This window comes from Rhamphochromis sp. 'chilingali', assembly GCF_963969265.1.
Source record: "Rhamphochromis sp. 'chilingali' genome assembly, chromosome: 10".
Lineage (NCBI taxonomy): Eukaryota > Metazoa > Chordata > Actinopteri > Cichliformes > Cichlidae > Rhamphochromis > Rhamphochromis sp. 'chilingali'.
The window spans coordinates 33,218,176-33,234,506 of record NC_137937.1 but is presented as its reverse complement, the minus strand read 5'-3'; the positions used below and the strand labels follow the sequence as shown (position 1 = coordinate 33,234,506).

Here is a 16,331-nt window from a genome sequence, read left to right as displayed (position 1 = left end):
ATTGTCATATTTGTCGGACTAAGATGCTCTTAAATCTGGGAGTAATCTGGGTCCTAAACTCCGTATGCTTCAGGTCAAACAACACTGCAGCATCACTTAGAGTTAAAAACTGTCTAAATTCTTTCATCTTTAATAAAACGATCAGCATTGCTGCTTTACCAGGTGTAACTATAAAGTTTAACTTCCAGGCATCCATGAAAACAAAAGTTATTACATTTAACGGAGTTAGAAGTTAGCAGGAAGCTAGCGGAAGTTAGCTCGCTAGTTTCGCTAGTTACCTAAGCATGATATTGCATGTTCTGACTGAGAGATTTCTGAAAAAAATCAAACGTACAGCTCTGCTATCACTTCCAACATAAATGAAGACAGGAAACTAAACAGCAGTGATGTTTGTAGGGTTACTGAAGTTGGGCTAGCTGGTATATAATGATGTGCTACGTGATCGCTAGCGACACAGCTATGTTAGCATAACATAAACAGTGAAGCTGGAGGACAAACACTAACACTTTTCCACTTATAAAAGTTAACGTGAAGGTTCCTCATGGTTAGAGACAAATGCAATCGCATGGCAGGATGCTGTAAACGGACCAAACTTCAGTCAGGAGAACAACTGAGATAATCCATCCACAATACAAGGTTAGTCATTAATATACTGCAACAACATGGGAATAGAGCAGCTGCCAGAGAATTCAACATTAATGAATCAATGGTACAGAAGTGGAGGAAGCAAGAAGAATGAGTTTAATAAAGTTTGATTTATCTGACTGCCTTGTTTCGCTTAATGTGCCTTATAATCCCGTGCACCTTATGGTCCGAAAAATGCGTACTGCACACTGCAGTTTAATGTTGCAAAGCACCTCTTTTTAACTTCAGTGGATATTATACATGGTTATGCTCAGGATATGTCAGCCCATTTCTACTGGAAATGCCTTTTGGTTAAACTTTCAGCAAGGAATTTGCATTTGCACTGTTACATTTTTATAAAGCTTTAATGTACATAAAAACCAGCTTCTTGTTTAAGTGAAAATTAATGGAAGGTTGTCTTTTTGCGCTAGTAATGTTGTGGAGTTGTATTTTGTCTCGCATCAATTATATCGTCGGTTATATCGTTATCGCAAATTTTCAAATATATATCGTGATAAATATTTTTGGCCATATCGCCCTGCTCTACCGGGCAGCATATGAAATTCCATAAAAAAAACATGTTGAATATTAAATATTGTTTAATAAGGGTTTCATCCAGTGTGTTACAAGCCCAGCAGCCCACCTGGCCTAAGGTGACTCCCCACGAGGCTCCGGAGTTAAGTTAGCTCAGGACTCTTATTAACCTACTGTTCCTGTTAGCTATACTTCCATCTATTCAAAAACAACTTAGGGAAAAAAACTATAATAGGATTACAAATGAATAAAGAACCAGGCAAATATCAGAACCTAATACTGTTCAGCTGATATTCATGCACTAATGTCCAGTAATTACTGATTACAGTAGGCTAGGTCATTGATTGCTGTGGCTCGGTTCTCTCTCGCTGTTACAGGCTGTAAACGGGAAATCAACTCCTCACTTGACTCGTTACCCACGGTGTTTGCAGAGGCCAACATGCATGTGCATCAGAATTGGCCATTGCAGCGGCTCAGCATACTTTACTGTAGATAAACATTAGTGTGCTATTTTTCCAGTGTACTACTCACAGTGTATCAATGTATTTACTGCCACATTAACCTGTGAACATTGCTATATGAGGCTTGAGCAGAATATACAGTATGTGGTTCACATATGCCACTGAGTTCTCCTCTGCAAATGTAAAAATAGACCAGTCTTTTACTTTTAAGCAAGGCGCGCATGTTCCTTTTACACAGAAATGGGTCAAAACGTGTTCCAGTTTTTAAATTAAGCTTCTGGTATACTGGAAATGACTCCAGCGTGTGCACTTATTTTGTCAGTACCAGCTTGACTTTAGACAGTCTTAGGTAGCGTTTAGATGTTTACTTATTTGTTTTAAACAAACTTTGGAGAAAAAAGCAGGTTTATAGCACAGTACTGCATCCAAACGCTGAAGACACGATCACAAAACAACAGCCTGGCTTTGCCTGACTAAACACAACATGCAGTACATGCAGTACAAAAGTCTGATCTAGGGCACATACACTCTGTGAATGGTCCATGTACCCTACATGTTCAGTGTCATACTTGGAGGATTTAAAATGAAACAGGAATTTGCATAAGAATATTAAACCACACAGAATTACTAGTTTCAGTTCACTTATTTCTGACCCCTAACTTCTTGCCCTGCCGTTACGCAGAAGGAACCTTTTTTTCCTCTCTGATCTTCTGATCTGGCTCATCCTTTACCACACTTGTCATCTCTTCTGCACCTTTCCCTCCTTTGTTCTTCCTGTACCCATCCTGGAAACCTCGTGTGGATACTTTAACCCCCTTTTAACCCTCATCTATGGTTATAATTGTCTGTGATCACTCCTGATGTCCGGTGTTCTGTTTCATAATTTAGAAATGATCTAATGGACATTTTGCTTTCAAGATGACAATGATTGGCAGTCGTCTCCACAACTGGCGAGCCGTAGCACTGCTGTCATCATTCCTTCTTTTTTTTCTTTTTTTTCTTTCAATGCCTCCCTGAAGTGTTAGCAGTTTTCTCTCCACAAACACACATGACGTAAATGCTAAGGCCCCGAGTTGATACTGCAAACACGCTCTGACTAAGACTGCTCACGATGGTATCGTTGCTTTGAGGAATGCATTTCATCGTCACAAAGGCAGCGGAGTGACAGCCACTTTGTTTGGTGTAATTTGTGTGTGAGTGTGGAGATTTGTTTGGGAGTGGCTGTGTGTGGGTTACTGTATGGGTGCTTAAAATTTCTATATGTCAGCTTATTGTCAGCTAACACCAGCTTTTACTTGCTGTTTAGTGCGTGCTTGCATTATGTGGTGTTTTCGCACCATATGTGTGCTGGCATCCTCTCCTCTTCTCTCTCCTCTCCTCTCCTCTCGTCTCCTCTGAGTAAGCCCAGTGGCTTAAAAAATTCATATTATGGTAAACATACACACCCACAACCACACACACATCAGTCTTCATCTTTCCATCTTGAAAGTCAGTGTTAAAGAGTCACCATTACAGTCACTCTGATTCAGCACTGCTGCAGCACCAAGATTACCAAACATTTTGTTTTATTGAATCTTCTGGGCTTGTTTAAAATGTGCACTTTTAAATTCTCATATATTGTGCTTATCTAATTAATGTTAGGTGGAATCATTCACTAGCTTGGCAGCACACCAACATCATGCCATATCTTAGCCAAGTCTTAATAGGGGATTAGGTAATCCTCCTGATTACTTAAGACCTCTTGAAATTTCACTTACAAGCAAGATTGCTTGCATTTTACTGTATCAACTCACATAATTACCATTGACGTAATTGTAGCTTATTCACTGTCACACCCAGGGCTTGATCCTTTGTAGGGTTTAAACTGGATATTTCCCCCCCCAGCAGGATTACAAATGTAATGTAGATTCAATGCAAAAATAATTTAGATCAATCTACGCTCCAAAGAGCCGGCCGCTCTTTGATGTTTGATCTTCAAAAGAGCATTTCATCCAGGCTTCTAAAGGTGATTCACTACGGCCAAACGGCACGTCTTGATGTGGAATCCCAAGCAGGGGAAGTCACTTGTGACATCACGATGATGTCAGAGTACCCCTCAGCCCGTGGTGTCACCTGAGAATTACAGATCAGTCTTGAGAGTGAACGTTTTAGGATAATCCCTTCACAGTTGCTGCGTCTGCCTGCCACCTTCAGGCCTCACTGGGATGCACACCTACATGTATCCTACTACTTTGCTCTGATCCGCACGGTACAAATTAAATAAATGTAACACAGAACAGCAGATAAATTCTGAACGATGAATATCAAAATGTTGCATTGAGTTTTTACTGAATGAAAAGACAAATCCTAACTCTTTACCTTACATGAGAGCCACTAAGGTGAGACCCTCAAAGTTGATTCTGTCAAAGAGACATATATGTGCTAATTCCAAAAACACACGAGCACAAGCATGGACACACACTCACAAGCCCACCTCTTGCTGTTGTTAACACTCTTGTTGTGTCTCCTCCTTTTCCTTACCTTTCCTTTCCTTTCCTGCACAGCCCCAGACAAACAGCACCAAAAACAGCATAGTCACCAGCCCCAAAGGAAACATCCCTTCACCCGCTCTGGTATTTATCTCCTAACCCGCCCTTCACCTGTGTGTTTGTGTGTGCCCGACTTCCCGCCGCCCTTATAGAATAGAATAGAATAGAATAGAATTCAACTTTATTGTCATTGCACATGCACAGGTACAGGGCAACGAAATGCAGTTTGCATCCATCCAGAAGTGCTTTAGTGATATAGATATATTACAATATATATTAGCAATAATATAGATATGTGAGTATATTACAGAAATGGGTCTATTATGGTATGTTATAATGTACACGGTATGAAGTATGTTGTAAATATTCTATAACTATAAGTATGTACAGGCTGTAGTGAGTACAAGCTATGTACAGGATATGAACAGGATATAAATATGAAAAACTATACAGAATATGAAATAAATAACTTTACAGAAATCTGGGATATACAGCTATACAGAAATGGGAACTATGCAAGTTGTAAACAGTTGTAGGATTAAAGATTATCGAATGTACAGAATGATTATTTACACAGAGCTATACAGTAGTGCAGTTAAGATAAGTGAGGGTGTAGATAGTTTCTACAGAGGCTGTATAAAGTGCTAGTGGTTGTGAGTGGTGGTTCAGTCCATGTTATTATTGTGTTTGAGGGTACAGTTGTCCATTGTGGGTGTGTGTATGTTCAGTCCATGAGTTTAACGTGGGTCAGATGTCAGGAGGCAGAGTTCAGGAGTCTGACAGCTGTGGGGAAGAAGCTGTTCCGGTACCTGGTGGTCTTAGTCCGGAGGCTCCTGTGGCGCCTCCCAGAGGGCAGGAGGGTGAAGAGTCCATGTGATGGGTGACTGGGGTCTTTGATGATTTTCCCAGCCCTTTTCAGACACCGCTTCCTGTAGATGTCCTTTATGGCAGGAAGTGGTGCTCCGGCGATGCGCTGGGCAGTTTTCACGACCCTCTGCAACGCCTTCCAGTCCGAGGCAGAGCAGTTCCCGTACCAGACTGTTATACAGTTGGTCAGGATGCTCTCGATGGTGCAGCGATAGAAGTTCACCAGGATGTCTGAGGACAGGTGGTTCTTCCTCAGAGTCCTCAAGAAGAAGAGGCGCTGGTGAGCCTTCTTGACCAGCTTGGAGCAGTTGGTCGTCCAGGTGAGATCCTCGGAGATGTGGACTCCCAGGAACTTGAAGCTGCTCACACGCTCCACAGCCGTCCCCTTAATGTGGATGGGTGGATGTGGGTCAGCATTCCTCCTGTAGTCCACGATGAGCTCCTTGGTCTTCTCGGTGTTAAGCAGCAGGTTGTTTGTGTCGCACCACTCAGCCAGACGATCCACCTCCTCCCTGTAGGCGGCCTCATCGTTGTCACTGATGAGGCCAATCACCGTGGTGTCATCTGCAAACTTAATGATGGTGTTGGAACCATCAGCAGGTCTGCAGTCGTGGGTGAAGAGGGAGTAGAGGAAAGGGCTCATCACACAGCCTTGTGGTACACCGGTGTTCATTGTGATGGTAGATGAGCAGCGGTTATCCAGCCGGACATGTTGGGGGCGGTTGGTCAGGAAGTCCAGTAACCATTTGCAGATGAGGGAACTGATACCCAGGTCTGTCAGTTTCCTGATGAGTTGTGAGGGGTGGATTGTATTGAATGCTGAACTGAAGTCTATAAACAGCATTCTGGCGTAGGTGTTGTTGTTGTCCAGGTGTGAGAGGACAGAGGACAGAGTGCATTGCATCCTTTAAGACCCTTACCTTCACCCTATCCCACACCTTTTCCTTCACCTTTGTGTGTTTTTCTTTTCTGTCCATTCTTGTTGGTTTTGTTTGGTCTTTATCGAGCCACTGAGATGGCCAAAGCAGTCGGGTAGGTCGTAAACCAGCAGTCGTGTCAGGAAGCATTTTCCCACGGCAGTTGGGAATGCTTTGTGACTTGGACTCGGGTTGATAGTCTACCGCCATGTTGTTTTCTCTGTCAGTGTAAGTTTGCCAAAGACAAATAGACAACCAGTGCCTGCAGGGACTGTCACTGCGATTTACCCCCTTCCTCCTGTATTGAAGCTGTCCCCCACCGTGTCAGTCCAAAGGTCTGCAGATTGTCCTTCCAGCAAAAAAAATTCCACCCGTGGATTTTAGAGAATTCCTCTGTAAAATTGGCTGATGTTTTGGAATAAAAACCTGTAAGCTAAAAAGGCCCACAGTATTCAGTCTTGTTTGTCAGCTTGTTAGAAAAAACATGTTTGAACTAAATCCAGCTACTCTCTTGCCTATGGATTTGTCTTTTATGTCAAAAAATGATGTTAAGTCCATTGTCAAATAGTTGGGAAAATTCAGCGATATTGCGAGTGAGGTTTTCTTATGGAACAGAAATGGGGAGTTCTAGTTTCCCTTTGGGAATCTTTATTGTTCTGATTACTATATATACACAGGGCAGCAGTTTGGCTTTATGTTCTAGAGGGCACTCTAGTAATCTCACCAAAGTAGATACAGTAGGATGCAAAGGTTTGGGCAACCTTGTTAATAGACATTATTTTCCTGTATAAATTGTTGGGTGTTACAATAAAAAATGTCAGTTAAATATATCATATAGGAGACACAAACAGTGACATTTGAGAAGTGAAATGAAGTTTATTGGATTTATAGAAAGTGTGCAATAATTGTTTAAACAAAATCAGGCAGGTGCATAAATTTGGGCACCACAAAAAAAGAAATGAAATCGATATTTAGTAGATCCGCCATTGGCAGAAATTACAGCCTCTAAACGCTTCCTGTAGCTTCCAATGAGAGTCTGAATTGTGGTTGAAGGTATTTTGGACCATTCCTCTTTACAAAACATCTCTAGTTCATTCAGGTTTGATGGCTTCCGAGCATGGACAGCTCTCTTTAACTCACACCACAGATTTTCAATAATATTCAGGTCTGTGGACTAAGATGGCCATTCCAGAACGTTGTACTTGTTCCTCTGCATGAATGCCTTGGTGGATTTTGAGCTGTTTTTCGGGTCGTTGTCTTGTTGAAAGATCCAGCCCCGGCGCAGCTTCAGCTTTGTCACTGATTCCTGGACATTGGTCTCCAGAATCTGCTGATACTGAGTGGAATCCATGTGTCCCTCAACTTTGACAAGATTCCCAGTCCCTGCACTGGCCACACAGCCCCACAGCATGATGGAGCCACCACCATATTTCACTGTAGATGTTTTTCTTGGAATGCTGTGTTCTTTTTCCTTTATGCATAACACCCTTGTTATGCCCAAATAACTCTATTTTAGTTTCATCAGTCCACAGCACCTTATTCCAGAATGAAGAGTTGTTTTGAGACCCCCCCCCCATGTTGCTACTCTTCAGAGAAAATTAAAAGAGGAGGGAAACTTACAATTGTCCCCTTTAAATACTCTTTCTCATTATTGGATTCACCTGTGTATGTAGGTCAGGGGTCACTGAGCTTACCAAGCCAATTTTAGGTCCAATAATTAGTTCTAAAGGTTTTAGAATCAATAAAATGACAACAGTGCCAAAATTTTGTTTAAACAATTCTTGCACACTTTCTGTAAATCCAATAAACTTCATTTCACTTCTCAAATATCACTGTGTGTTTCTCCTATACGATATATTTAACTGACATTTTTTATTGTAACAACCAACGATTTATACAGGAAAATAATGTCTATTAACAAGGTTGCCCAAACTTTTGCATCCCACTGTATATAACACAGCAGTAAGTGAGCCAGTTCCATTTAGCATCATGTGTAGCTATATGAGCTTTTTTTTTTTTTTTCCACAACAGAACGTTTTTCTTTTTGCCAATGTGTGTGTTTCTGTTTGACTACATGTGATGCTAACTTTAGCACTCTGCTTGGCACATGTACAATGACTCACATTCAGGGTTTGAATGGAAGTTCACATTTACGTGTTTCAAAGTCTTTGTGGTAGTGTGGGTTCAAGCATGGAGGACAGGTGTTTATTGCTGATCCTTGAAGGGAATAGAAAGTAGGAGGGCGGCTGCAATAATCGCACTGTTACCAGGGACTTCATCTAGTTTGTGTTCAGCCATTTGGTGCATTATCTCCTTAATTACAGCAGGGGACTGACATTCTTCCCACCTGGAAGCAGTAGGCAGGTGGTAGTAAATCCACATGAATATATGTTTATATATATGAATACATTAGTGCTTCGTTTAAATGAATTCCATCTAGAGTGAAAAAGGGGAAATCATTTAATTAGCTGCACAGCAAAAGCATCCCTAGTAAAGGGATGATAGTGGTGTTGCCTTGACAACACCACTATCATCACCAGGGAGACAGCTGATGATTGGTCATCACAGAGGTGTCACTTCCTGGCGGGGGGGCTACACAGGATGTTCTACATCGAGTGACAGCTCCTAGTAGAGGGAGAAAATATCTCTGTCTCCAGTCTGAGTCATCAGCAATCAGTGGCTACTGTGTGAACTTGAGAGGAGGCAAGCCTTTGAGGGTTTCAAGACAAAGGTCAAGTACTGGTGTAAATGTGGTAAAACTATAACTGTTATAGCAAAAAGTGGCAAAGAAAGAGTACAGCTTTGTACCTCATGTGGTGATTTGCAAGCTGCAGTACAAGTGCTAAAGGAGATACTTCTGCAGTATCGAGGTGGTACGTGGACAGAATTGCACAGTGAATATGAAAAACAAAACAAAATTGCAGTGTAATTTAGGGTTTTTTGTTTTTTGGTGGATTTGAACAGCTTTTATCAGAAGATAGCATTGATAAACAGCAGAAAGTGAGACTCTAGATAAAAGCACTTTCATGGATTCAAATAAAGTAATTGCGAATTTTATTAATTACCAGATGAAATAATAGAAAATAGTCCAGATAAATTACTGAAATTGCAAATTAGAAAATGGAAAAATATATAGTAATGAATGATTGTTTATAAGGAAACTGTATGGCAAGCAGTTAAACTTAATTCTATATAGAGTATGTAGAAATATACTGAACTAGTTTGCTGAAATGATTGATAAAAAGTTGCAATTCATTAGCTAGACGTAACTACAAGCAAAATGGTTAAAATAGCCAAAAGTATAAATTAATAAGTAAAATTGCTAGATTAAAAGTATACATTGAAATTGTTAGCTAAAATAAGCGATTGGAAGTGGTCCCTGCACATAATGAGTAGTGTTTAAATGGAGACTATGCCTATACCTAAATGGTCATCATTCAGAAATGGTAAGCTAAATGCTTTGAGTAACTGGTGAGGTGAGAGTGGTTTGGGTCTGCCTGACAGGGTTTGGGGGTATGTCAGATAAAAGATAAAACTTGGGAACCACTACCTTGCTGTACTTTAAGAGACAGCTTAGTTTCAGCATGAAGTTTAGTGTTGGTAGCAGCAAAATTAGCATGACAAATTGTTATATGGCTAATCCTGTTGAGTGATTGAGCCATTTCTTTGCACATAGTCCTGAACAACAATAGCTGTTTCTGATTAAATTCCATTTCAAAAAGGACCCTGAAATGATGCCAGCGTCTGCCCGGCAGTGATCGCCGTTTCTGTTGAGACGAGTGTGAAAGAACAGAATGACCCGTTTTTCATCTTGTGGGGCATCTGAGTCTTTCTGCTGGGTATGCCAATGTTTTGCAAGATGTTGAGGCCATTTTCTTTTAATCTGTCACATTATATTTTATGCATATTGTATGAGCTGGCTGATTTTTTTGTCATTATGCCTTTGTCCCTTTCGATTTGCTATTTCTGTGTTTTGGCATGCATTTCCATCTTTTCAGGCATAGAAAACAGTTTGAAATTATGCATGCACAGCAAGGTGGTGCAGAAATAAGGAGTACCCATGTAAACAAAAGCCTAGATAAGTTAAAGTTCAAAAAGATGTCACAGCTTTGAGTGCAACTTCATGCCATCTCTTCCCTTAGGCTGTGTACTTACTCTGTGTATGTGTGTATTTGCACTTGTATTACTTATGTTGTGGGGACATATGTAGAGCTGTTTATATTACGGGGACTCTCCTCCGTTTTGAGATTTTAAAAGACAGGTCATTAGATTTTAGTGTAAGGATGTAGGATAAAATGATGGTCGCAGTAGTTGGGGCGCAGTGTGGGTCAAGTCTTCAGGAAAAGAAGAACAGTCAGTGTAATGTCCTCTGAAGTGATGCAAAAAAACACTGTGTGTGTGTGAATTTGCGTGAGCACTGATGTGCCCATTGCAGATTAATTTGTGTGTGTGTGTGTGTGTGTGTGTGTGTGTGTGTGTGTGTGTGTGTGTGTGTGTGTGTGTGTGTGTGTGTGTACAGGCAACAGAACTGACTCCAAATTACAGTCTTCAGTTCATCCACCCACTCTATGACTTTGGAGGATTCTCCCCCTCTCTTTTCTGCCATCCTTAACAAGCACTTTCTCTTCATACAACATTCATGTCACTCTTTCTGGTACACTTGGTTCATTTATATTTACGTTTATGTCAAATTCTGCTCTCTTCCTTTCCCTCCCTCTCTTTCTCTTCCACTTTTTCTTTACTTGCTCTCTTTTATTTCATCTTCCTTCATCTCCCCTCCTCATTTTCCTCTTCCTCCAGGAACCTCAGACAACTGTCATCCATAATCCGGTGGACAGGACAAAGGTATACGTCATTCCCCAGTCCAGACCTCTTCTTTCTCCTGCTCTGTCATTCTCCTCCTCTTCCTTACCTTCTCCTCTCCTTTGATATTTTTTTTCATGCTGCATCTGTGCGAGTGCAACATGGCTTTGTGCACTTGTCTATGTGTGTAACTAAATATTAATCTCAGATAAAAGTCTGTCTGAAGGGAACAGGTGCTAGGTAGCGAATGTTGTTTACCCCAACAACCAAACTTGTGTTAGTCTGCCACCAAGGGGGACCTCAACACACGCATGTATTAGGATTAAGGGAATTCTAACTATACTTAATGTCTATTCAAGTGAGAATAGTGGCAGTCCTTATAAGCTTAGATGTCATGTTTGAGCTCAGATGTTATATTTTAGCCAATGAATGGAACCTGAGACTGGTGTCTTTGGATCTTTAAGACTGTTATATTCAGCATTCAGCATTGTAATTTATTTATATATATGATATAGGTAAAACTTTTTATTTGCATTATACTGACTGATGGTGTCTCGTTGTACCCTCTCTTACTGTCATATAATCTCTTAAAAGTTGCTGGTGTAACCAGTGTGAATGTGTATGTGTTTATAGCTTGTGCATGAACATGCATGCCTTTGCAGTAAGATCACTTCCTCATAGGCATGACTGAGGTGTTTTTCCCGAGTTGTTATACCCAAAGTGAGAAGTAGCAGAACTTTGTTTGAAAGAGATATTCATGTTTTTTAATAAAGCGCAGTGATCTTTTGATTGTGGGTCAGTTATATGTGTGAAATACAGTACATGACTTTGAATTCTCACTCTCCAAGCTCAAACAGAGGCTATGCAGGAAGGCGATGAAAGTATGTGGAAGATTAGTCTTCAGTGCAGTTTATGTTTTCACACCCGCCTGGTTTAAAGAAGCACACTTGACCTCTTTAGCACTTACTCACTCAGCTCTGTCCATCTGGTAAGTTAAGTTTGATAGATTCTGGACTTTGTGAGGCAACAATAAAGAGGAGTCGAGATCAAGTAAATGCGAGGCTTCAATATGTGACCCGAGAAATGAATGTCGCATAAAAGAACAAAGAAAATAAATTCACCATATTTACACAATGAATAGTTTTCAAAGGAGGGTCAAACAAAATGAATAAGATGCAGAATGTTACAGGAAACATCTCAATGATTCAAACCAAAGAAAACAAACTGTAGGCGTAATCACACTTTTAATTATATTTCAAATAGTTGACAATCCTTTCCACACTTCTTTCCTTCGCATTCACATGAAAACAGTTTTTCTTTTCGCTCTTCCTCTCCGGTCAGGCCACCAGCTGCTCTTTAAAAGGCTATGTATGAAACCACTTTGGTGCTTTGTGCTCGTGAGGCTGTTAGCACACGTGCATGCTTCTAATGAGGTCACAGAGTCTCTCAACTCTTCATGCAGGGGAATTTAGGCCCATTTAATCTTCTAATTGGAAATGAGAAACTCCTCCTCTGGCAAAAGCCTAAGAAGAGGGAGACAGCCAGCCAGGCAGGCAAGCAGGCAGACGGGTAGATGATTAGATTTGAGGGATGCAGCCCCTGATTAAGATGACAACATATCGCCCTGTGAGAATCTGTTCTGTCTACTAGCGTTATTGAAATGGAAAGCAGTTTCTGTCAGTTTTAGCATGATATAAGTGCTCCCACTGAAGCAAAGGCATCATTTGTCCACTTGGTGCAGTACACAGATAGGACGAAGCTGCATGAGTAGAAGAAAAGAGGTTTGAGTGTAAAAAGGTTAAATATAGACTGACACTTTTAAGTTTTTGAATTGTTAATGCAAAAATAAGTAAACAAATAATAGTTACAAAGGCTGGATGATAGTAACTAACGTATTTGCAGTTCGATTTTGTGTTTTGCTTATGAACTAAATCCACAGTAAGTAACTGGTCTTGGTGTATTTTACGCTGTTTTGGGTTTGTAAAGACATGACATGGCAACATAGGGTGCCCCCTGCTGGCCAGTCTTGTGTCTGTGTACATCAAGTCTCATTGCCCTTCTTGTGACGTCCCTCTTCATGTGCATTCAGCGCGAATGTGTGCCCTGTCATGGCCGAACCTTAGCTAACTGTTTATCTCTGATCTCCAGGAATCGTCGGACAGCAGCAACACCACTGTGGAGGACGAAGATGTGAAAGGTAAGACTGCAAATAAAAGGAGAAGCTGTTTGCTCCGAATGAAAAGTCACAACACTCCAGGGGTCTTGACCAGTTTTGGATCATCACTTGACATTTCCAGGCTTTTGTTTGTCACTGCAGTCAGTCAGTGAACAACTTGTGTGACAGCTGAACTTAATGTGCATCTAGTAATCAAAAATTTCAGGAGCCAGAAAAGTAAGTTTTTAAACAACAGAAACACTAAAACTGTTCATTACAAGTCGATGACAACCGTGTGACAGCGCACTTTAATGGAATATGTTGGAGATTTGGCTGATTGCCTTTCAGTTGTTAAGTTCTCAGCTTTATAATGGTGGATTTTGACAGGCTCTGTTATTGCTCTTTAGTTGCTGGGAAAATGGATTCTCCTTGCGGTGAAAGCTGCTCTTTGTTACTGACATAATTGTACCTTAATGAATGCCTCTTTATGAAATTGCTACAATTTTTAAAAGCTTAAAAATTACAGTCAAATGTACTGAGGGTCTAGGGAGGCTCTTAATACTTACATGCTCTGCTTTGCATGAGCTTCTCTTGTTTATTAGACTGTGTTATCACGAGCCTTGGGGCAGAATTTTTTTTTTTTGATGCCAACTGCTGACAAACTCTCATGCGACCGGCTTTGTCTTCATAGTGGCTTCGAGTGGAATGAAGAGCGTAATGACTGGATTTATTTAAAATTCTGTTGCTTTGCAGAAGGCTAAGCAGCACATGCTATATGTACTAAAAGGGTTATTGTTTAAAAAGAGTCCTAGATGCACATCATGTGTGGTGCACATGCAGTAGATTAGCTCTAATTTAGTCATCTGGCTCACGTCTAACCTCTTACTGATTCCTCACGGAGCTCTATAACGAAGACATGTATGGTTATGATTTTGTGTGTTTGAGATGTGAGACGAGGGCTGTGAAATGTAAGAGGCCTTGTAATGCTGTTGTGGTTTGGCTCAAAAGTGTTTGGCTGAAATCTTAATACTGAGGAGCACACACCCCTTAAATACCAACATGCCTGTGTGGGGTGTCAGCTTTTGGAGCTGTGTAGTTGTGGCTGTGTGTGCGTGTGTCACTTGGCTAGTGTTGCGAGAGAGGAAGAAAACACTCTTTCAAAGGCGTATCACACATATCAGCAAATAACTCCACAAAGTGTTTTTGTGTCTAGCCTTTTGTGTCCACTCGGTGTGTGTTTTTCTCTTGTGTTACTGTGAAAGCATAATTTCAGCTTATCTATACCAACACACTCAAACACCCCTGTTCTCCACATCTCAGCTGAGTACAATGCATCTAAATCGGGTCATGAATGTCTCATTTTGGTGCCAAGCATACAGAACAGGATGTGCGCTTCCATCTCCTCCTCCTCATCGTCCTCCTCCTCCTCCCTACAGAGGTTTTGCTGCTATGTCACAAATTCCCTAGCAACCGCAGAAGAGCCATCATGTAGGTCTCGTAGAAAAAAAATGTTGGAAACAGTACTCCAAATGCTTTTATTATAGTTGCTTATTACCTCTGCCAAGGAAGCGATGTGATCAGGGCGTTTGCCAGCACAAAACTTGCTCCAACTTGCTGGATTTGAATTAAAATTTTAGCACCAAGTTGGGAGTGATTAGTGTTTCGAGTTAATGCATCCTAAAAGTTTTTCAAAAGAAGATTTAACCTTTTCTTCATATATTCAAAAAGACCTATTAAGTTGAAATAAGAAAAGTTGGGAGACGTTATCTCGATGTTCTAGAGGAAATATCAAAAATTGATCCTGATCCAGATATCCTCCTGGAGTCAGGAGATCGGTTCATACAGAGGTGTGCAGTTTAGGATTCATGTTACTTTGATGGCTCTGAAGTCAATTAATGTGTTGTACTAAATGATACATGAAACTAATTTATTATTGAGACCATAAAATCAGTAGAAATGTGTTTATTGAAGTCATAAATCAAGCGAGAAGTAATTTTATCCTACATTTCTCCAGTCACTCTTTTTATAAACAGAGGTGTAGCACCCTGCTGGCTGTCAAGAAGGGTGCAGGTTTAGTCTTTTTAATCTATCAGTTTTTTTTTTTTAAAAATTGATGCAGTTCCAGTAAATTTGGTCTTTTGGCGCTTTGATTAATTTGTCTGAAATCTTTCAGTGAACTGATTGGAAGTGTTTCTGTACTGCACCTTAGTCAAATTGTCATCCAATGTCAAATGATGTGCCTAAACGTTAGCATTAAAACAAACGTTATGAAGGTAGGGCATCTTGACAGAACATTGTATCGCCTGGAAAAACTTTATGCACAAAGGAAGTACTGTATACTACTGTACTTTTCCTGCATCATCCCCCTACTCTAAATTGGAGCGCCACCACCCCACCCCTCTGGCAGAAGTGGAGGGGGCTAGGACACCTTTGGATGGAAGTCTGGGCTAAAGGGAGAGGTGTCTAAACTTAGCACCAGTGGCAGGAAACCGAGACGGAGCTCCCGGAGAGGTGTTAAAGACAAACCGCTCGGCTAGCGCCACCCTTGGATAGCAATAGTTTGAGGGCTCTTAGGGAGCTAACACTCAGATTGCTCAGAGAAAACTACAAGAACCAGGTGAGTGTGGCGTGTTTGGTTGGAGTAGTTTGTCTCTCGCTTGGCTTTATAGGATCTTCTTGTGAGGTCAGTGCTCGACAGCTGGCTTGTAACCCAACACCTGCACTGGCCTTCAGAGCATCTGAGTACATATCTGTTTTGTTAGCCTCAATAAGTCTGTAGAAGCGAATATGTTGCATGCAGCTTTCTGAGGGCTGATTGCTGTTTTCAGTCATTAATTTACATGTTTTTGTGTTAGAATTTGAAGGGTTATTGGGTGTTAATTTAATAATCCCAGTATTCTTCTTATTTGACATCTGTTGAATTAACTGTCCATCGCTGGAATATTTATGCTCTGCACTTCCGAGATATCGCTTGTCAGTCACCTACTGTTGGTTGCACACTGACAGATTTTTCTTGGTTTCCCCTCATTATACTTGGTTTCTGTACTTAGCACAACTAATTTTAGTGATAACAGAAAAATGTCAAAATTACTGTTGCAGAAGGTGTGGATTGTTTAATAGTTGGTCTGTGAATTTCATGTAATTGTGTTTGAGTGGGTGTACTTCCAGTGGCAGCAAATTCCTTGTTTCCCTGCAGGGGCCTTTTCTTTCCCTCTATTTGTCAATGAGTTGTTCGCGTGCCAGCTGATTAAACAGACAAGCGATAATGAGTAACATCCAACTCTCTCTCATTATCATCATGGCCATCACTGTTGTCATCATTCGTCCTCTGCTTACTGGCAAGACTCCCATTGAAGTCTCAGTAAAACCTCTCATGCAGCGGCAGCCGCAGTTGTAAATCCTGCCAAAATGGAGTCATTAACTGAGATAACGAGAAAAAAGC

At 40.9% G+C, this 16,331-nt stretch overlaps 1 protein-coding gene across 15 annotated transcripts in view; it reads left to right on the top strand.

The window, feature by feature from the left end:
- The window catches only part of camk2b1 (calcium/calmodulin-dependent protein kinase (CaM kinase) II beta 1), an 82,212-nt gene that overhangs the window by 56,420 nt on the left and 9,461 nt on the right, over positions 1 to 16,331 (top strand). For 5 of the 15 annotated variants that reach the window (XM_080895092.1, XM_080895098.1, XM_080895105.1 and 2 more), the window contains 3 exons: positions 4,163 to 4,231; positions 10,732 to 10,776; positions 12,883 to 12,931. In XM_080895092.1, coding sequence (XP_080751218.1) covers positions 4,163 to 4,231; positions 10,732 to 10,776; positions 12,883 to 12,931 — 163 coding nt within the window. The remainder of the gene's footprint in view (positions 1 to 4,162; positions 4,232 to 10,731; positions 10,777 to 12,882; positions 12,932 to 16,331) is intronic. The other 10 variants (XM_080895094.1, XM_080895100.1, XM_080895093.1 and 7 more) reach the window with 3 other exon arrangements.